Source organism: Nansenia antarctica (assembly GCF_963989245.1).
Source record: "Nansenia antarctica genome assembly, chromosome: 16".
NCBI lineage: Eukaryota > Metazoa > Chordata > Actinopteri > Argentiniformes > Microstomatidae > Nansenia > Nansenia antarctica.
In genome coordinates this window covers 12,982,061-13,003,427 of record NC_137686.1, presented here as the reverse complement: position 1 = coordinate 13,003,427, position 21,367 = coordinate 12,982,061, and the positions used below count along the sequence as shown (strand labels likewise).

Genomic DNA, 21,367 nt, shown 5'->3' with positions numbered 1-21,367 from the left:
ACTGCCATTTCTCATACGATTTTGCCTTTATAATACTTTTTACCTCTGCCTTACTGTATTTAATTTCCACCTCCACTCTCTCTTTTTCTACTGCTTTCTTGGCATAGGTGTCAGCCAACTAATTTCCCTCCACCCCTATGTGAGCTGGCACCCACAGGAAAGAAAATGTAAAACCTGCCTTTAACATCCCACTTGCTAATTGTAAAATTTCTAAAATAATATCCATCCTGGATGCTGAGTATGCATTTTGCATACTTAAAAGAGCAGAGCTGGAGTCAGATGCTATTACTGCTTGCCTGTTACACCCAACACTTTCAACCCATAACAGGGCAAACCATATGGCTAAAAGTTCTGCTGTGTAAACCGCCAAATTATCCGTCAGCCTCTTTGTTATAGCCAGACCCATTTCCGGTATCACATGAGCTACTCCCACCCTCCCATCACTCCTTTTTGATGCATCTGTAAAGATAATCAACCTCTGATTATACTGTTCCCTAATGTATCCCTGTACCCTCCATTTATCTACTCCCCCTTCCTGTTTTGCTTCAAGCAGTCCTAAATCTACTGTCACCTCTTCAAATGTCCAGGGGGGGACTGCAGGGAATGCCACCGTGGGGCTGATATTAAAATTGCTTATGCTCATATTTACTACTTTATGTTGGATTGTCCACCCAAAGCTTTTCCCTCCCTCATACAGCCTCTCTTGGCAATCCCTCAGGACTGGCTGTGCAATATGGTCCCCACTGTGTCCCTTGAGGTTAGCCCAATATACCAGAGCAAGCTGGTCTCTTCTCAAATGCAAAGGCATCTCGCCCACCTCTACCTGGATTGCTGCTATCGGAGAAGTTTTAGCTAATCCACTACAAATGCGCAGAGCTTGATTGTGCAACATATCAAGTTTCCTTAATGTGGATTTAGACGCTGACACATAAACCACACAGCCATAATCAAATACTGATCTCATCATGCCAGTGTAGATTGCTCTCAATGCAGACCCAGACGCACCCCACTCAACTCCACACAAGCACCTCATTATATTTAAAACTTTCTTGCATTTAGCCTCCATCTCCTGTATGTGGAAGGCCCAAGTTAACCTCTTATCAAACCACATCCCGAGGTATTTAAAAACCTCAACTCTTTCCAACTCTCTGCCTGCCAACTGAATTTTAAATTCAGGACCAATGTTCCCCCTTGAGAAAAACATAACCTTGGTCTTCTCTACCGAAATCCTAAATCCCCACTGTACAGCCCATTGCTGGACTTCATTAACTGCATTCTGCATTTTCTTAACAATAAAACCTACATTCCTCCCCTTCTTCCACATAGCACCATCATCAGCAAACAAAGCCACTCCGTCAGTTCCCTGTACATTTTTAAAAATATGAACAATAATAATATCGAACAATAAGGGGCTTACAATGCTTCCCTGGGGGGTTCCATTCTCTGCTATATATCTAGCACTGACCTCCCCATCAATTTTAACCCTCAGGCTCCTTTCATACAAAAATATCCTTAATCCACCTGAACATTCTGCCCCCAACCCCCATTTCCTGCAGTTTTATCAACAGGCCCTTTGTCCACATCATATCATATGCTTTCTCAATATCAAAAAAGACTGCTACCACTACCTCTTTGTTTACTTGAGCTCTTCTAATGTCATCCTCCAAGCATATAACAGGGTCCATAGTACCTCTCCCTCTTCTAAATCCACTCTGGTAACTGTAGCAGATTTGTTGATTCCACCCAGTAGGTTAACCTGTCATTTATCATTAGAACCTGATGTTGACATGTCTCCATGTAGAACCTGATGTTGACATGTCTCCATATAGAACCTGATGTTGACATGTCTCCATGTAGAACCTGATGTTGACATGTCTCCATGTAGAACCTGATGTTGACATGTCTCCATGTAGAACCTGATGTTGACATGTCTCCATGTAGAACTGGATGTTGACATGTCTCCATGTAGAACCTGATGTTGACATGTCTCCATGTAGAACCTGATGTTGACATGTCTCCATGTAGAACCTGATGTTGACATGTCTCCATGTAGAACCTGATGTTGACATGTCTCCATGTAGAACCTGATGTTGACATGTCTCCATGTAGAACCTGATGTTGACATGTCTCCATGTAGAACCTGATGTTGACATGTCTCCATGTAGAACCTGATGTTGACATGTCTCCATGTAGAACCTGATGTTGACATGTCTCCATATAGAACTGGATGCTCTGGACACCAATGATGAGTTGACTCCTCTGGGCCGGATCCTGGCCAAGCTGCCCATCGAGCCTCGCCTGGGGAAGATGATGATCATGGGCTGCATCTTCAGGTAGGATCAGACATTCTACCTGGACTCAGTCAAATCCTTCCCCTTATTTCAGATGAATAGTTCAGTGAGAAATCAGTACCGTACAATTCACTAGGGGCCCCCAGTTTAATTCAGCATATAGTGCTGAGCAGAGCAAATATCATATATCATATATCTATGATATAATATTACCCTTATGACAGATTTGTTTCTCCATACGATTAGGTGTCAAAACAACACCCCACCATAGACAGGGCCTGTACTGCAAATTATGTTTAACATGTCCTGGTCTCCTCTCCCCCTGGTCTCTCCTGGTCTCTCCTGGCCTCCAGTGTGGGTGATGCCGTGTGCACGATCTCGGCGGCCACCTGTTTCCCGGAGCCCTTTGTCAGCGAGGGCCGGCGGCTCGGCTTCGCCCACAGGAACTACGCGGGGACGCGCTTCTCCGACCACGTGGCCCTGCTGTCCGTCTTCCAGGCCTGGGACGAAGTCAGGTGGGTCTAGAGCCTTCAGAGCAGGGCACCTAACAGCCCCGTGCTTGTGTTCGGGCCCTCAAAACTCACACTCATAACTCACACTCATAACTCACACTCAAGGAATGACAAATGAACAGTGGAGGTGGAAATCAGAAGACAGGGCTCGCTGTGATGCATGGAATGGAATGGAATGAGGAAGTTCTCGTTCCCTTCCATGCAGGAAGTCCTCAGTCCTCATTCCAATCCATGCATTACAGTGAGCCCTGCCCTCCACCATCCTGCCCTGTAGTGGAGGTGTGTGGCAGTGGCAGTGGCAGGGAGCCTTGTTAAGTGGTGCTGTAGTGGAGGTGTGTGGCAGTGGCAGTGGCAGGGAGCCTTGTTAAGTGGTGCTGTAGTGGAGGTGTGTGGCAGTGGCAGTGGCAGGGAGCCTTGTTAAGTGGTGCTGTGGTTGCAGGATGGGCGGAGAGGACGCGGAGGCCCGGTTCTGTGACCATAAGAGGCTCAACATGTCCACCCTGAGGATGACCTGGGAGGCCAAGGTCCAGCTGAAGGACATCCTCATCAACTCTGGCTTCCCCGAAGGTACGGTATACATGAACAACCACAACGGCATCGGGATAATCCTTCAAATGATCCCTCAAAACCCGTCTTTTTAAACATTGCTTTTTAAACTATTTGTTATTGTTGTTTTTACTGACTATGTTTTTGTGTTCATTTGTATTTATATATCTATTCCTGTTCTCTCCATAGAATGTAGTGTATTACAGGGATGAGAAAAGTGTTATACAGAATAAATTCACTATTATTATTATTATAGTAGATTTATTATATTATTATTATTATTATTATTATTATTATTAATAATAATAATAATAATAATAATAATAATAATAATAATAATAATAATAATAATAATAATATAATAAATCTACTATAATAATAAATCTACTACACTGTTGTCATTGTAAAACTGGAAAAATAGAGAACTAAAACAAAGACAGCTAAAACAAAGTTGTTTTGTTTTAGTTGTACAGTTAAATTCATTCATAGCACAGCAGTCTGTCTCACGTTTATACTGTTCCACTTCCTGTTATGTGTGGTTTGACGTGGCGGCTGCAGAGTGTCTGATGACTCAGATGTTCAACAACGTCGGCCCCGACAACAACCTGGACGTGGTCATCTCCCTGCTGACCTTCGGCTCCTACCCCAACGTGTGTTACCACAAGGAGAAGAGGAAGATCCTCACCACCGAGGGCCGCAACGCCCTCATACACAAGTCCTCCGTCAACTGTCCGTTCAGCAGCCAGGACATGACCTACCCATCGCCCTTCTTTGTCTTTTCGGAAATGGTGTTTATTTATATTTTTTTCATCCTTTTTCTCTCCGCACATTTTGGACCTTTATGTTCTCTCTTAGAGCTTTCAACTATGACGTTGACTACATTTCTCATGTTTAACATCCAGTGTGTCATGGAGACACATGTTGTGTTGTCGTTGAAATATACACAGTAATTGGCGCCCTGAGCTGCATCAACGTGTCATCACTGGTCTAATTTCTCAGGTCTAATTATTGTCCAATCAGATCCGTACTCGAGCGATCTCAGCCAAGGGGATGACGCTGGTCAGCCCGCTGCAGCTCATCCTGTTCGCCTCCAAGAAGATCACCTCCACCGGAGACCGAGCTGGATGACTGGTCAGTGGCTTTTTAACTGGTGCAATCCTGGAATGGATCGTTTTTTACCCTGCCAATATTTGACATACATTAGATTAGATTAGATTCAACTTTATTGTCATTGCCGAGTACAAGTACCAGACAACAAAAGGCAGTTTAGCATCTAACCAGAAGTTCATATTGTGACAGTGCAAAACTTGATATTGTAGACAAAATAGGATATGTATAGTTATGGGGGGGGGGGGTTGTTCATTGGAGTGTGTGTGTGTGGGGGGGGGGCGGCTTTTCTGATCAAACATGAATATCCTCACGGTCAAGCATGGACAGTCTTAGACCATTTATGATAACAACATTTTTACAATGATATTTATCTCTTACTAATATTTATGTCTGTCAGGATGTTTATTTGATGGTATTCCCTGTCATGCCATGTACTTGTAACAGGTCTTACAGGACTCTTCTGTAAAACAGACTCAGGTCTCAGTCAGATCTTCCTGTACAGATAAAGGATCAATCAAATCCAATAATAAGCTTCCTCCTCCCAGGATCAAGCTGCAGGTTCCCCACGGGGTGTCTGGGGGCATCGCGGCGCTGCGGGCCGGCATGGAGGCCCTGGTGGTGGAGGTCAGCAAAGACCCTGAGTACATCAGGCAGCTGGACCCCACCAACGAGCGCCTGCTCAACCTCATACGGCAGATCTCCAAGCCCTCGGCCGCAGGGCTGAACCTCATGGCCAACAACGCACGGTACGACCAGATGACCACCACACGTGGTCGGAGTAGAGTTCCTTCTCAGCTCTCTGGGAATCGGCAATTATGATAGGCCCTGTGTTGAAACAACCCAGTGTAGATCTGTAGGCATTAAGATCGGTAGGTAGGTTGCTGGAGAAATACACTGGTAAAAAAAACTAAAGACTACCCCCCCCCAAACCAACCCCACGCACACTACAATAATACATATATTCTGACTACTTGCATTGTATTGTATTGTATTTTGCCCTGATGAATCCACTGTAGTACGACTGGTACTACTATCACTTTATTACTTTATTAGTACTTACTATATCACTTATTATTACTGTACTTTATTATTGTGATCTGCTGCAATATAATGTTGAGGAAGCAAAGCCAAAGAATGTTACTCTTGTGTACTTGTACACTGGGATGTAACAAAAGCGATTGTGATTCTGATCTGAGGTATCGGTGAGGAGCATACGGTTGTTTCTGAGGCAGGGCTATAGTCTGATAAACCCCCGCAGGCCAGCCAGACATAGTGTATGAAATGGCAATAATGGATTAGCAGCGTCTTCTGTGTAGATGATCAACATTGGCTCTAAAACCAGCCTAGAACAGGGGGGCGGGAATGTCTTGGCTGGAGTTAAGTGATGTCATGTTCAGTAGTGTAGTATGTGTCTGTTATGAGTACAGGAAATAACCGATTTCTCTCTGTCTCTCTCCTTTACTCTATGTCTCTGTATTTCTCTGTCTGTCCTTCTCTATCTGTCTCCCTCCCTCCCTCCAGGTTTGGAGATGGCCCACGGCCTCCTAAGATGGCGAGGTTTGACGGCGGCGGTGGTGGTGGGGGGTAGAGAGGTCGGGGAGGAGGTTACCAGGGGGGAGGTGGAGGATACAGGGGTGGAGGTGGTTACGGTGGGGGAGGAGGATACAGAGGAGGAGGTTATGGTGGAGGAGGAGGATACGGCGGAGGTGGTGGTTACGGTGGAGGTGGTGGTTACCGTGGTGGTGGTGGAGGTGGTGGTGGTGGTGGTAGTGGTTACAGAGGAGGCAACAGGGGCGGGTGGTGAGGGTGAGGGGTGGGTGTTAGTTGAAGTAGGTCTCATGTCCTGTTTGTAAGGCGTCACATTAACTGATTCTTCTGTGTTGGTTATTAGGACATTTCAGTCATGTAGGGTTTTATTTACTTCCTATTCAAAATGTTCATAACTTTATTGTCCCGTAGATGAGGACATTTATACTGTACCATGTCAGAACATATTGAGCATCAAGACATTTATTAAAATCCCAAAATATTGTCATGAACTATATTCTCTAGACTTTCTAGAGTCGAGACTAGATGTCTTTTTGTATATTATGTTAAATTTGATCTCATGTCATCTTGTGGGCCTGGCCAGAGTGGGGTACTAACTCAAAGACCAGGTCTGCTGCCATTAGAAGATTCTGTTGATTAAAACTTGTTTTTTCCAACCACTACCTGTTGTCTGTTAATGATGTTTGGTGTGCACAATGAAAGAGCCACGAGGAATTTTAACAGTATTATTTTAATGTAAATATTTTCAATTATTATAATGCTTAGTCAGTGCAGAAAACGTGACAATATTAAGTGAACTGTAAAGTGAATAACTTGTGCGTAGGGTGCAACAAACACAGTTAGCGCAGCAGTTCTCGAGTCAAGTACCGCTGTAGGCCGACATCTCCCAAGGTGTTGGCGTCCAGCTTGTTGGCGTGGACCTCCAGGCTGAGCTTCTGCAGGGTCTTGGAGAGGTGGTCCCCGCCGGCCGTCTGGCCCAGCTCCTCCTGGCTGGCCTTGTACAGGCTGTCCGGGACCAGGAGGGTCACCCCGTAGCCGCTGTTGTCGTGGATGTGGTTGTTGCACAGCTTCAGCTGGGGCTGAGGGAGGACCTGGGGTCGCGGGGAGGAGGTCCGTCAGAACAGGACGTTATTGATCATCGACTGACATAGGATCGATTTTATTGACTTTTAAGAACACGACTCCTCAGGTCCTCTTTGTACTCCACTCATGTCTTACTGAGGACACGCTGGTGAAGATCTAGGTTCCTCATATGTGACAGCGGCTGGTGAAGTCGGCAACCGACCAAATGTTTTATGCTGAACATTTTTTGATGAATTTCAGCATTGTTGAAAATCAATGACACACTCGCTCGTCAAGCCAAAATACTGCAATGCAATGGATTCGGTGAGTAATCCCCACTACTCTACACATATAGGTAGTAGTAGGGATTACTCACTGAATCCATTGCATTGCAATATTTTGGCTTGACTAGCGAGCGTGTCATTGGTTTTCAACAACGTTTAAATGTATTTAGGTTTTTCTGAATAAAAGTCAGAACATTTTGATTGGTTGCCGACTTGTTCCCCCTTTCACCAGCTGCCGTCACATGTTCCATATTCTCCTCTGATGCTTTTTGAGGACTAAGTGAGTGCAGGACAGGAGAGGACATGAGGAGTCGTGTTCCAGACAGTTATGAAAAGCCTTCCGTTATTCCAGTCACCTTGAGGAAGATTCCTCCCCGGGAGTCTTTGGAGTCCTTAGCGGCCTGCTGGCCGCAGTGGTGGATCTCGTTCCCATGCAGCTCTGCAGTGCTGCCGGGGTGCAGCTCCACCCCTGCTCCCTGAGAACACCACCAACACCATCAACACCACCACTAACAGGTCAGGTCTAGCCTGGACCTAACCTTGCCTGCCCAGGTTTGACCAGCAGAGGTAGAAATTGGAGGACGGTCTCATTGATGATGCATGGAACAGAATGAGGAATGGCATCAAACACACACACACACACACGTCATTCCATTCCACGCATTACAATGACGACCCTGGCGGAGGGAGAGAGCAGCGTCTGTACCTGAGCGCCAAAGATCTCACAGTTCCTCATGACCAGCGAGGCTCCGGTCAGGACACACACCCCCGTGCCGTCACACTTCAGGGTGCAGTTCTCCAGGGTGGTCTGTCCTGACTCCACCACCACCACGCCGTTGCAGGTCCCGTGCTGCACCAGCGTCAGGTTCATCAACGTCACCTCGGACGATTTGGACGCCACGAAGTTGTCCTGGGCCGGGCTGGAGTAGAACACCACCTCGTGCCTCTCTCCTTCTCCTGCGGGGGGGGGGGGTGTTTCAAAACTCTTACCTTCCCTTTCAGTACACCGATATCTATATCCCACATTGAAATCCCAAGAGCTTTATTGTCCATCGAACATTTTCTTTCTCGTCGGTTCATCACAATACATTCAGACTTGGTATTATTGGAAGAAGGAGGTATTTCACCCTTGATGATGATGTCATCAGTGAGGGACGCCAGAGCGTCGGCCTGGTACTCTCCTGGGAACACCACCACCGTGTCACCGGAGAAGCAGGAGTCCAGAGCTGCTGACAGGTTGCTGTGCTGCAGGATCAGAGTGTCTGACGAGAAGTTCTTGATCTGTGTGGGTCACGGTGGAATAAACGGTTCATTTATATTTATTTATATTCTCCCATTGCCTCTGGTTCTTGTCCCCTGGTTTATCATATTGTTACTCCCTATAGCCCCTAGACCAGGGGTCGGCAACCCGCATGTGGCTCTTTTGCCCATCTTCAGTGGCTCCCTGTGGCTTTGACCACAAATTATATGGAAATTAACAACGATTATTTATTTTTTACGTTGCCGCGGTCTCTCTCCTTGAACTACAACTCCCTGCTTACGCTGTAATGTTGTACGTGGGCCAATAGGATTCGGATATGTTGGCACATGACTAGTATTATACATTTTGACTGGACCCAACACGAGACTGGATGTGCCGTTTTTTTTTCAAGAGTAGACCTATATCCACAGGGATTGACGAAGTACTGCGGCAGGCAAAGAAAGAAACTATCCACATTGTCTACAACTTTGTGGCTAGATTTATAGACGGACATCGGCGACGCACATCGATGAACGGGAGCTTCCCAGGGAGCGCTATTTGCCTACTTATAAATGCAAAAATCGGCTTGTCTTTAGCTCAAACCGTTTCCGAATTATGAACTTCTAAAGAAGGTATGATATTTGGGAGCGCCGGCGCTCCTGTGGGTCTGAGAGGGTTTAGATAGTAAATAGTGAAAAGAGGATGAGGGAGGCTAGTTTTCATTTGGTACTGTAGTCTACAGTCTGTAGATTTGTCTATTTTTTGGCTGATCTCTTGGTTTGCTCACTTCCTCCGGATGAAATTACAAATGTATCCATATTTTTTCTCATGCTAGTATAGCCAGATAAAAGTATCAACCCACCTGTTAAAAGGCACCAGAATACACGAAATTGCATCTACTCTGTTAAAAATTTTTTTGGGGGGAACCCCCCAGACCCCCTTTATGCTATCCTAGTGTTTAACTTTTGTAAAGCACAATACGTTTGCATTCGGTTGTATGCATATGTGCTAAGGCTTATGTATTTGTAGCCTACTTAGTAATTTTGATAGTAGGCTAATATAGCTTATATATACACTTACAGCATGTGTTGCCTTCATTATAAGGCTTATATAAGGCTTTTCATTTTTTGCGGCTCCAGACAGATTAGTTTTTTGTTTCTTTGGTCCAATATGGCTCTTTCAACATTTAGGGTTGCCGACCCCTGCCCTAGACGCTATATGGTGTACAGCAAAGCTGTGATCTGATCAAACCTCTGTAATAAACAACAATAAATAACGCAAAACAGCTGTAGCTCCGACTCCTACTACACAACTAAGTTGTCACCACTCATGTTCCACATGTGTGCAGCAGACTGAGGAGAAGCAGACCCACCATGTCTGTTGTCATCATCTGGGCCACGATATGTGTCACACTCTTCCCTGATCCTCTCTGGCCCTTTCTGCGCTTGGATATCTGGCAGTAGAAAGTCCCATGCCATCCCACCCTTATACACACACACACACACACACACATATATATATATATAGGTTAGGTTATGAATAATAAAATATGTATAGTTAAAATATGTATATGTATGTGACCCAGGGCTATGGTGTGACCAGTGTGGGTACTGGTATCGGTACAGGGCGTGTCGGTACCGAAGGCGCAGCTCCTCCCAGATCTTCAGGAGGTTACAGATCATGGACAAGTCGTAGAACTTCTTCCAGCACTCCACAGCCTCCCATGGCAGGGCCTCCCCGTGGATGTTGGTCTGGAACTTGGTCAGCTCCTGGCGCTTCCTGCGGTACTCCTTCAGGGTCTTCCTGTAGCGCTCGCTGAGCGGACCAGGGATGGTTCCATCCTGGGTGTCGTAGTAGCTGGAACAGAGCATGAAGTGTCCTGCCCTGAAGTGGTCTTTATTCTTTGATTCAGCACGAACATCAATGAACGAATTATACACTAATTATGAACTAATATATACAGACGATGTTGTGTATTAATCAGAATACCGCCAATGGTGTCAATGTCACTTTAACATTATATTTTGTGAAGATAATAATAATTTTACCACAAAGTGAAATACCAAACTGAGAAATAATCACAACCAATTGTCAATGATGATTATGTAATCAAGGTATGTCAAAGAAACACAGACAGAGTCATATTTCCAATTGCATGCATAGTAAACATGGTTATTACTCACAGCTGAAGGCGTTTCTCAATGAGCCCAGCGTACTCCTCACACTCCTCCTCATCGTCCCAGTCTCTCCACAGGAAATCGTAGAAAAACCTGCAGCAGAGAGATTCATACAGGCTGTACTCTAACCTGCAAGAATTCTGTGCACAAGATCTCAGGTGTCAAAAGCTGACCTACACTGCATTACATTTACATTGTTGGCATGTAGCAGACACCTTTGTCCAAAGCGACAAATACATGGGAGAATTTGGGGAGATTGAACACCAGACTGGAGGCAGCATTCTGGATGAGCTGCAGAGGACCTAGACACAGATTAAGCCTAAACTAAAGCCGTAAGCCTAAATCTAGACTAAAATGCAACCTCCAATTTAGGTTTTCTATTTAGATTTGTATGTAGTCAAAGACCAGGCTTATCTGTTTCTGGCAAACCTTGGGGTTTCAATGTTCAGATATCCTCAATAGTAATAATAATACAAAGTAAAAGAAAAAAAAAAAGTTTTATTGCCATGCAATCAAGTTGTCAGTCAATTGTTGGAATTTGTTATTTTATGCGGCCATAGATGGCGACCCTGGCGACCCTTGCTCAAGGACACCTTGACACATAACCAGCCATGGTTTGAACCGCCGAACTGCCAACCTTAGACGCCGGCTCTACCTCCTGAGCCACTGCCGCCCCCTAGTATTTACCTTGCATGTTCCAGGCACTCTGCAATGCTATCCACAGCAGGGCCCAACCCTTGTACAGGATAGACATCCAAGATTGGCACAAAGTTATCTTGCTCCTTCAGGACCTCTTCAACCAGCTTTCTTGGCAGGTTGGTGATATTGGAGGAGAATGGTTCCGCCACAGAGACTGACACTCGAAGAGGGACCATTTTGTCTTCACATGGTGAACAGTTGACCTAGACATACACAATTATAATAATAATAATAACTCAAATTAGAGGAGATAATGAAATAAAGTGTTTATTGTTCTTAATATTTCAAACAACCATGAACTGCAACTGGAGGTTGACAGTTGAATGTGGCCTACTGTGTATTTTGTTTCAAACGCTAGAGGGAGCCCCTGTCAAAGAAAGTGTTTGCTGACACTTAAGCATAGTTAAGGTTGCAACGAACTTGCGAGCGAATGTCATCTATCTCTGACTTTGTACACTAACAGCCACACACCCCGCTATTCAATTTGATTCAGTCAAAGTAAATACAACACTTGATACCTCGACGAGCACACCGATGGAAGGCAGGTCCCCGACAATATCATCGCAGTTGACCAGATTGACATCAGCAATATCAACCAGGAAGAGGTCGGGGGCAGCTTTCCACACTGCGGTCCAAGAAGACTGTTGTCTGGCCAGTTTGTCAACGATGTACACGGCGATCGCTGCATCCGCCTCTTCTGCCTAAAAGTCAATTTAGTGACAAATGAGATGTTTATCAAATATGTCGTGAGCTTAGAATGATAAGGTTCTATCTCCGTTTAGGGCAGTTCAGAGATATTGAGCGTCAAAGTGTTTACATTCCATTATGTTTTGTGAGATGGAACCTTTGTATTTTATGAATTACTAACTCAAAAATGTCAACATTTAAAAAAATAACACCACACAGGCATTAATAAACACCTAATGGATCAGATTATGTAAAAAACTCAATTTTGACAAAAATGGAGATAGAACCTTATAATTCTAACGTCACGAAAGTTAGAGCCATGCTAGCTAGCTAAGGTAGCTGACTCACCGAATGCTGCTTGGCGATCATCTGATCACAGAACAGGGCGACCCGCTCGTCATACGTGTGCGCCTGGTGGGAGATGAAGATCTGGGGCAACATGTGAGCCTCCTCTTCATCACCATCATCATCATCTTCTTCTTCTTCTTCGTCGCCGTCGGGATTGGGACGGAAAAGTTCCCCTCTGGTGAAAGTGGTTTTGCTCCTGACGATGACAGAAGGTTCGTCGCCGGTCAGATCAGGACTGTTGGACGAGGCCTTCTGGAGGGTCGACGCCTCGCTGGAGTCACTGCCTCTCGATGTCGTTTCTTCACTAACAGCTTCATCCTCACCCGGAGGAGGAGGTGGCTCTGGGGAACAGGTCGCCATCGTCTGAACTTTGTTCGATAATTTATATTCTATATAGTTTAGTGATACCTGTGTGAGATGTTGTAGCTACTCCCAAATACCCTGGAGTCTGGCGTAAACGGCAGTTGGTGAAAAATTCGAATGAACTCCGGTCTGTCTCGCGAGATCATGGAAGCGGAAGGTTTTGAAAATTGAAGCGCGAGACTGAATACTGCTCCGTCCATAATAATAATAATAATAATAATAATAATAATAATAATAATAATAATAATGATAATATATGCCATTTAGCTGACTCTTTTATCCAAAGCCACATACATTGCAGTGAGTGCATACCTTTTTCAGTAGGCTTATATATGGCCCAAGCGGGTCGCCGTTGTTGTGATATAACTGTGTGAGATGGAACTACTCGCAAACACCGAGTCTGGCGCAGTATCTCTTTAGTAGGGGAGGAAGGGTTTGGACGTCACACTTCAACTTGAGGTGAGACCAACGATCGACGTTTTGTGTTTTTCATGTCAAATTGTAAATATTCAGCACTTCATTATTTTTCTTCTATGCTTTTACACAATGGGTTTATAACAAAACAATTATTACCATTAAACAGTATAAAGGGAAAGCTATAGATTAGATTGTTTCTAGCTAGCTAGCTAGTTGTTCAATGGTTGTTGGTTGTACATCCCACCATATGTATCAAAGGATGCGAAGTTCTAATGTACCGGAGACGTGACAGGCGCGTGAGACTGCCATATATATATATCATACCTCCGTTTTATATGTATTTATCATCATATTTTTCGATATATAACGGAAGTATGATATATGGCAGATATATGGTATATGTGTTGAGCTTGGGTGCACATGAATCGCGTATGAACAATAAGTAAAGCAGACTCGGCATTCTCTTCAGCATTAGGACGTACCTTCATACAAGAACAGAATAACAGTGCGACTGCTACCGTAGTACACAGACCAGGGCTGGACTGGGACAAAAATTAGGCCCTGCCATGTGGCTCAGACCGGCCCAACACAATCGGTCCGACACCGCCGATCAACATGCTGGCAGTCTGTTGAATATACCATTTGTAAAAAATAAAAAAAAAACTATAGAGCGGAGTAAGTGACATGGACAGCAAGTATACCAATGCAAGTGTGAACCAGTGTACTCACTCACTGTTGACGTACTCCACGGTGATGAGACATGGCTGCTGTATCTGTAGTAGGCCTAGCCCCCACAGTCGATCCAGAGAACATATCTGTCAGTTTCTGACATTTTGAGGCATCCTCTGCTAGCTTCTTACTTTTTTTCTCCCTAATTTTCTGGGCACCCCCTTTCACTATCTTATCTACGAACATGACACTGCACTTGGGTTGTCGGCCGAGGGATCAGAGTGGGGGAGGGGGCCGATGGACAGCAGGGCCTAAGCATGTGATTGGGCCAGCCGCTTGATTCATGTGTTAGTATAAACGGGGGCCGCCGCTTGATTCAGCGCTAGTTGATGCCGCACTATTTTGGGCCGTGCTAGTTTGGTTTAGTTTGGGGGGCGGCCCGACCGGCCCAAAACTAGCGTGGCCCACCTGCCAGCGGGCAGGTAGATTGTATGGCCAGTCCAGCGGTGACACAGACTAAGGGCGTCATCAAATATATATATATATATATTATTATAAATAAATTTAAAAACGCGCCCCCCCTGCAGTACCCCCACGCCCCACAGTTTGGGAAACACTGTACTAGCTTATATTAAAGCTGCACTGTTGCGCATTTCATGAGAAGTTGTCAGAATAGTTTCTTATACAACATATGTGTATGTTTACATGTGAACATGTAAAGATACTTTATTTGCACTTAATTATACATTCATATTTTCATAGTTTTTGTACAGAAACAACTCACTAAAATTGACTATTGCATAACTGATTTGGAGGGGAAAAATCCACCTCTACCCCCCCATTCGGTACCATGCCATATCGTGGCTTTTGCTGAAATGACGCCACTGGTCTCGTAGCCTATTGGAGTGTGTGTGTGAGTGAGGGAGAGTGAGAGGGAGAGCTTTTGTGAGCCCGCATGTAGGCTATGATGTGTCTCTTTCTGGTACCCCAATAATCTTTTTTGGCTCTCAGTCTCCGACTGCCCTAGCAGGATCCGGGTCTCATATCCTTCTCACCTTTTTCACCCCGACCTGTTTTCATGCCTGAGTACTGCTCCATGCACGGTGGGATATCTCTTTAGTACTGCTCCATGCACGGTGGGATATCTCTTTAGTACTGCTCCATGCACGGTGGGATATCTCTTTAGTACTGCTCCATGCACGGTGGGATATCTCAGCTGTCATGTCCATAATCAGCTTGGTACCAGTTGAACAAGTCTAGGTATCCTATACCCAGCGTTGCTGAAGCCTCATCAGGTCCACTATCTTGCAAGCTAGTCTGGCCCAGATATGCTGGCGCCGATGGCTATCAGGTCGACTTTAGACTCAGACTCATTTATACATGAAACACAACACATCTGACAGTTCTAGTAAGCTATTAAGCTATGTTATAACTTACAAACATACCTTAGATTCGATACACAACTACAGATGGTAACAGGCTGTGTTGTGGCCAGTTAACTCGTATATTAGCCAGTGTCACTATATTAGTTTTACATCTAATAAACGAATCTAACAGTCTAATTTACAGCCTACATAGTTATTGCTCTACTGCCTCTTTCTGTCATTGTCTTTTTAAACTATCTTTGCTTATATAGTGTTGTTTATCACTGTTTATTATTGTTGCATTTAAAATATATATATATTGTTGTTTGTATCTTTATGTCTTATGCACCAACCACACCAAGTCAATTTCCTGTATATGCGAATATACATGGCAATAAACAATTATTCTGATTCTGATAGATCAGCTGCTTTGACCCACATGTCCACTATGGCGGACATCAAGAACTTCCTCTACGCCTGGTGCGGCAAGAAGAAACTGACTCCCAACTATGACATCAGAGCAGCTGGGAACAAGAACAGGCAGAACTTTCTCTGTGAGGTGTGATTTTGTTGTTGTTGTTGTTCATTTACATTTGAACTATTTAGCAGATGCTTTTATCCAAAGTGACTTACGATTACAGATTAGTCTCCCTCGAGTAACCTAGGGCTAAGTGTCTTACTCAAGGACACGCTAGTGGTGGTGTTCCCAGGTGGAAGTTGAAGTCTTGACTCTTTCTGTTGTCTTTTGCAGTCTTTTCCAAACAACATTCCCATATTGAAGTGTGATGTATCGTTGATCTCCTCCTCCTCATCTTCATCTTCGTTCTCTTCCTCTTCCTCCTGGTCTTAGGTTCGTATCGAGGGGTTCAACTACACTGGGATGGGGAACTCCACCAGTAAAAAAGACGCCCAGTCCAACGCTGCCAGGGACTTCGTCAACTACCTGGTCAGAGCTGGAGAGATGAACGCTGCGGAGGTCCCAGCCCTGGCGGTCAGTGTCCACTAGATATATGATGGGACAGTATCAGACCTGGGGAGGTTCCACCATCTTCATGTCATGGTCCTGTAGCCTGGCTGGACAGTCTGTGTGTTGAGTTTTTTAGCCATTTGACATTTAGACCAAGGCAGGGGAGGCTGGTGGTGGTAGAACACTAGGGGAGGCTGGTGGTGGTAGAACACTAGGGGAGGCTGGTGGAGGTTAGAACACTAGGGGAGGCTGGTGGAGGTTAGAACACTAGGGGAGGCTGGTGGTGGTTAGAACACTAGGGGAGGCTGGTGGTGGTTAGAACACTAGGGGAGGCTGGTGGTGGTTAGAACACTAGGGGAGGCTGGTGGTGGTTAGAACACTAGGGGAGGCTGGTGGTGGTTAGAACACTAGGGGAGGCTGGTGGTGGTTAGAACACTAGGGGAGGCTGGTGCTGGTTAGAACACTAGGGGAGGCTGGTGGAGGTTAGAACACTAGGGGAGGCTGGTGGAGGTTAGAACACTAGGGGAGGCTGGTGGTGGTTAGAACACTAGGGGAGGCTGGTGGAGGTAGAACACTAGGGGAGGCTGGTGGTGGTTAGAACACTAGGGGAGGCTGGTGGTGGTTAGAACACTAGGGGAGGCTGGTGGTGGTTAGAACACTAGGGGAGGCTGGTGGTGGTTAGAACACTAGGGGAGGCTGGTGGTGGTTAGAACACTAGGGGAGGCTGGTGGTGGTTAGAACACTAGGGGAGGCTGGTGGTGGTTAGAACACTAGGGGAGGCTGGTGGTGGTTAGAACACTAGGGGAGGCTGGTGGTGGTTAGAACACTAGGGGAGGCTGGTGGTGGTTAGAACACTAGGGGAGGCTGGTGGTGGTTAGAACACTAGGGGAGGCTGGTGGTGGTTAGAACACTAGGGGAGGCTGGTGGTGGTTAGAACACTATGGGAGGCTGGTGGTGGTTAGAACACTAGGGGAGGCTGGTGGTGGTTAGAACACTAGGGGAGGCTGGTGGAGGTAGAACACTAGGGGAGGCTGGGGGAGGTAGAACACTAGGGGAGGCTGGTGGTGGTTAGAACACTAGGGGAGGCTGGTGGTGGTTAGAACACTAGGGGAGGCTGGTGGTGGTTAGAACACTAGGGGAGGCTGGTGGTGGTTAGAACACTAGGGGAGGCTGGTGGTGGTAGAACACCAGGGGAGGCTGGTGGAGGTTAGAACACTAGGGGAGGCTGGTGGTGGTTAGAACACTAGGGGAGGCTGGTGGTGGTTAGAACACTAGGGGAGGCTGGTGGTGGTTAGAACACTAGGGGAGGCTGGTGGTGGTAGAACACCAGGGGAGGCTGGTGGTGGTAGAACACTAGGGGAGGCTGGTGGTGCTTAGAACACTAGGGGAGGCTGGTGGTGGTTAGAACACTAGGGGAGGCTGGTGGTGGTTAGAACACTAGGGGAGGCTGGTGGTGGTTAGAACACTAGGGGAGGTTGGTGGTGGTTAAAACACTTTTCAGTGTCTCCGCTTTCTATCGACAGGCGAGTGTCCCTGACTTCAGTGACCCCGGCAACGGGGGAGGAGCGGGGGGCTTCGGGGGCGGGGGCGGGAGCGGGGGCTTCGGAAGCCTTCCTGCCAGTGGGCCAATCCCCCCTCACCTGGTGGTCAAAGCTGAGCACGGTAAGATCACCTCACTGAGTAAGTCCGTCCAGTCTGGGCGCCGCGTCAGTGGCGTAGCTCACTAAGGCGCATGCCTTATCGTCGCAAGGTCCCAGGTTCGATTCCGGCCATCGACCTATCCTGCATGACATCCCTCCTCTCTCTCACCCATCCTTCCTGTCAGTCTCTACTGTCTTTATCCTCCTCTCTCTCACCCATCCTTCCTGTCAGTCTCTACTGTCTCTATCCTCCTCTCTCTCACCCATCCTTCCTGTCAGTCTCTACTGTCTCTATCCTCCTCTCTCTCACCCATCCTTCCTGTCAGTCTCTACTGTCTCTATCCTCCTCTCTCTCACCCATCCTTCCTGTCAGTCTCTACTGTCTCTATCCCAATAAAGCAGTAATGCCCTAAAAACATATTTGAAGAAAAAGTCGATACACACTATTGCGGGTTTTACACAGAGGGAGTTTTACACAGTTATCTTATTAACCCCGATCCCAATGTCTCACGGCTCCTCTTGTTGTTACCTTGGCAAGAGCAGACGCCTCTGGACCCATCCCAGGAGTCACCGGTCTGGGGTACGGAGGGGGAGGAGGAGGTGCTGGAGGAGGAGGAGGAGGAGGTGCTAATTTCTCAGGAGGAGGAGGAGGAGGGGGAGGGGCGCCGTGGGACCGCGGGGCAAACCTGAAGGAGTATTACGAGAAGAGAAACAAGCAGGAGGCTCAGGCGGTAGGACACACACACACACACACACACACACTCACATACACGTACACACACACAAACACACATACACACATACACGTACACACATATACACCCACACCCACAGACACACACACACACACACACACACACTCACACTCACACACACTCACACACACACACACACACACACACCCACACACACACACACACACCCGCTGTTTTAAAGATAACATAGATTATTGAAGGTGTTTATTATGAGTCTAGGATGACTCTCCGTAGTCATGATACACTGTCTTAGCATGTCTATATACAACATCTATAACATCTATATAAGTCTATAATATACAACATTACAATAATTGTATTTAACACTCATCAATGACATTATAATAATAATAATAATTTTATTTGTAATGCACTTTACATAAAGAAATCTCAACATGCTACAGATTAAAAACAAGAAGAAAGATACAATAGAACGATAAACATTTTCAATTAAAAAAGGCTAATAAAAGCCTTCATTATATGTTGAACTATTTTCAATGTCAGCTATTAAGCTCCCCGTGCTTACTGAAGAACTCAACCACTGAAATGTAACTACTCTCCCCTCCCACCCCCCCCCACCCCCCAAGACTCTGGAGTCAGAGGAGGTGGATCTGAACGCGGGTCTCCATGGCAACTGGACCCTGGAGAACGCCAAGGCCCGTCTGAACCAGTTCTTCCATAAGGAGAAGAACCAGACGGATTACAAATACAGCCAAGTGGGCCCGGAGCACAACAGGTCAGGGGGGGCGGGGGTGGGGGGCAGCGTGGGGGGGGGGCCACAACAAGTCAGAGGGGGAGGGGATAGGGGGCCGGGGGGGGTTGACCACAACAGGTCAGGGGGGGCGGGGGTGGGGGGGCGGGCCATCATCCCACAGATCAGAGTGTTTAGCGTGTCGATCCAATAGACTGTGCGTTAGATACACAGGGCTGTAGTGTGTTAGATACACAGGGCTGTAGTGTGTTAGATACACAGGGCTGTAGTGTGAGACGGGGGCCGTGTGTTTTCCTGCTGGACTGCTATGGAGACAGAGAGAGCCCTCCCGGGTGTGTGATGACACCTGAGAGATCTCAGAACCCAAACATGACGCTGGTCTCATCCCCCTGGACGGCCATGCTGCAGAAGTCAAGATCAGCTGTTATATCGTTTGTTTTAGTTATTTTTATATAACCAGGAGGTCCCTTGAGGTTAAAATCTCTTTTTCGAGGGAGACCTGGCCAAGAAAGCTCACCGGTACAGGTCCAAGTTTACAAAATTGGCGAATAAAACATAATATGTAACGTGTTAGCAAGTAGATGAGGTATCTGGTCTTAATCTAGGGTTAGGATTTGGCTGTAGGATGTGTAGGTAGGTAGGTAGGTAGGTAGGTAGGTAGGTAGGTAGGTAGATACCTCAAGGAGAAATTAAGGTGTTATAGCAGCTCAACAAAATAAACAATTGAATGATAGAATAAAATGTAAATAAACATCGGAACATTATACCCAGTAAGACAAGTATGATTTAACTGATCACCCCGATCGAGCCAGCAGGAGGAGGGGTTATGGGTCAGGGTCGTGGTTAAAAGTCACATTTGTAGAGAGAAAAACATAGGTACTTCTTACTTTGCAGCATGGCCATCCAGTGATGATGATGACGATGATGAATCCTTCACTATAAACAAACAGGACAAGTCAATGGGACAGAACAACAGTGACGCCAGGATTCACAACCCAGCTTTGTCAAGTACATGTGACATGGTTTAGGCGCACTAAAGCTGTTACATGGTGGCAACCACAGCGGAGGGATGGATGGATGGACGGAGCGATAGAGGGATGGAGTGATGGATGGTGGAAAGGGCACAGTATTGTGTGGTTGTGATTTCTGGTGTCACTGTGTGTTCCACCAAGACTGGGGGTCTGTGGGCCGTCTGTGGCTGAGGGGGAGGGGTGAGGTGGTTGTTGGTTCAAGTCTGGCAGAAAAACACACGGTCTTCTCCCCGGGGGTCGTCTGAGAGGACACTAGGCAGAGGTCTGTCGGTTCGTCGGTTTTCTTACACAGTTCTACTATTTCTACATAGAAAGGTTCCTGGCTGAGTGGCAGTGGGGGGTGATGGAGATTCTAACATTTGTGTTTCAGGAGTTTCATCGCTGAGATGCAGTTGTTTGTGAGACAGCTTGGTAGAAGTAAGTACCTGACGCCTGATGTTTCCATTTAGACAGTTCGGTACTAGACAGTACAAGTACTAGACAACGAAATGCAGTTTAGCATCTAACCAGAAGTGCAAATAGTGATATAAGAACATGATATAACTCCCCAGTAAGTGTCCGTTAAGATGGTCTTGGTTGTACATTAAGATGGTCTTGGTTGTACGTTAAGATGGTCTTGGTTGTACATTAAGATGGTCTTGGTTGTACGTTAAGATGGTCTTGGTTGTACATTAAGATGGTCTTGGTTGTACATTAAGATGGTCTTGGTTGTACGTTAAGATGGTCTTGGTTGTACATTAAGATGGTCTTGGTTGTACGTTAAGATGGTCTTGGTTGTACATTAAGATGGTCTTGGTTGTACATTAAGATGGTCTTGGTTGTACATTAAGATGGTCTTGGTTGTACATTAAGATGGTCTTGGTTGTACGTTAAGATGGTCTTGGTTGTACATTAAGATGGTCTTGGTTGTACATTAAGATGGTCTTGGTTGTACATTAAGATGGT

General features: G+C 46.1%; 1 protein-coding gene and 1 pseudogene across 2 annotated transcripts in view; one reads left to right on the top strand and one right to left on the bottom strand.

Annotated features, from left to right (window-relative positions):
* Window positions 1-6,846: 6,846 nt before the first annotated feature.
* The window catches only part of LOC308171964 (testicular spindle-associated protein SHCBP1L-like), a gene marked incomplete at both ends in the record, with an annotated part of 43,177 nt that continues 28,656 nt past the window's right edge, over window positions 6,847-21,367 (bottom strand). The window contains 7 exons of the mRNA XM_080546876.1: window positions 6,847-7,098; window positions 7,710-7,829; window positions 8,060-8,310; window positions 8,481-8,634; window positions 9,966-10,077; window positions 10,232-10,450; window positions 10,777-10,863. Coding sequence (XP_080403002.1) covers window positions 6,847-7,098; window positions 7,710-7,829; window positions 8,060-8,310; window positions 8,481-8,634; window positions 9,966-10,077; window positions 10,232-10,450; window positions 10,777-10,863 — 1,195 coding nt within the window. The remainder of the gene's footprint in view (window positions 7,099-7,709; window positions 7,830-8,059; window positions 8,311-8,480; window positions 8,635-9,965; window positions 10,078-10,231; window positions 10,451-10,776; window positions 10,864-21,367) is intronic.
* The window catches only part of LOC308171650 (ATP-dependent RNA helicase A protein-like), a 31,060-nt pseudogene continuing 25,458 nt past the window's right edge, over window positions 15,766-21,367 (top strand). Inside the window, exons 1-6 of the transcript in view lie at window positions 15,766-15,876; window positions 16,168-16,308; window positions 17,808-17,946; window positions 18,468-18,655; window positions 19,267-19,415; window positions 20,793-20,839. The product of the transcript in view is annotated as an ATP-dependent RNA helicase A protein-like (transcript). The remainder of the gene's footprint in view (window positions 15,877-16,167; window positions 16,309-17,807; window positions 17,947-18,467; window positions 18,656-19,266; window positions 19,416-20,792; window positions 20,840-21,367) is intronic.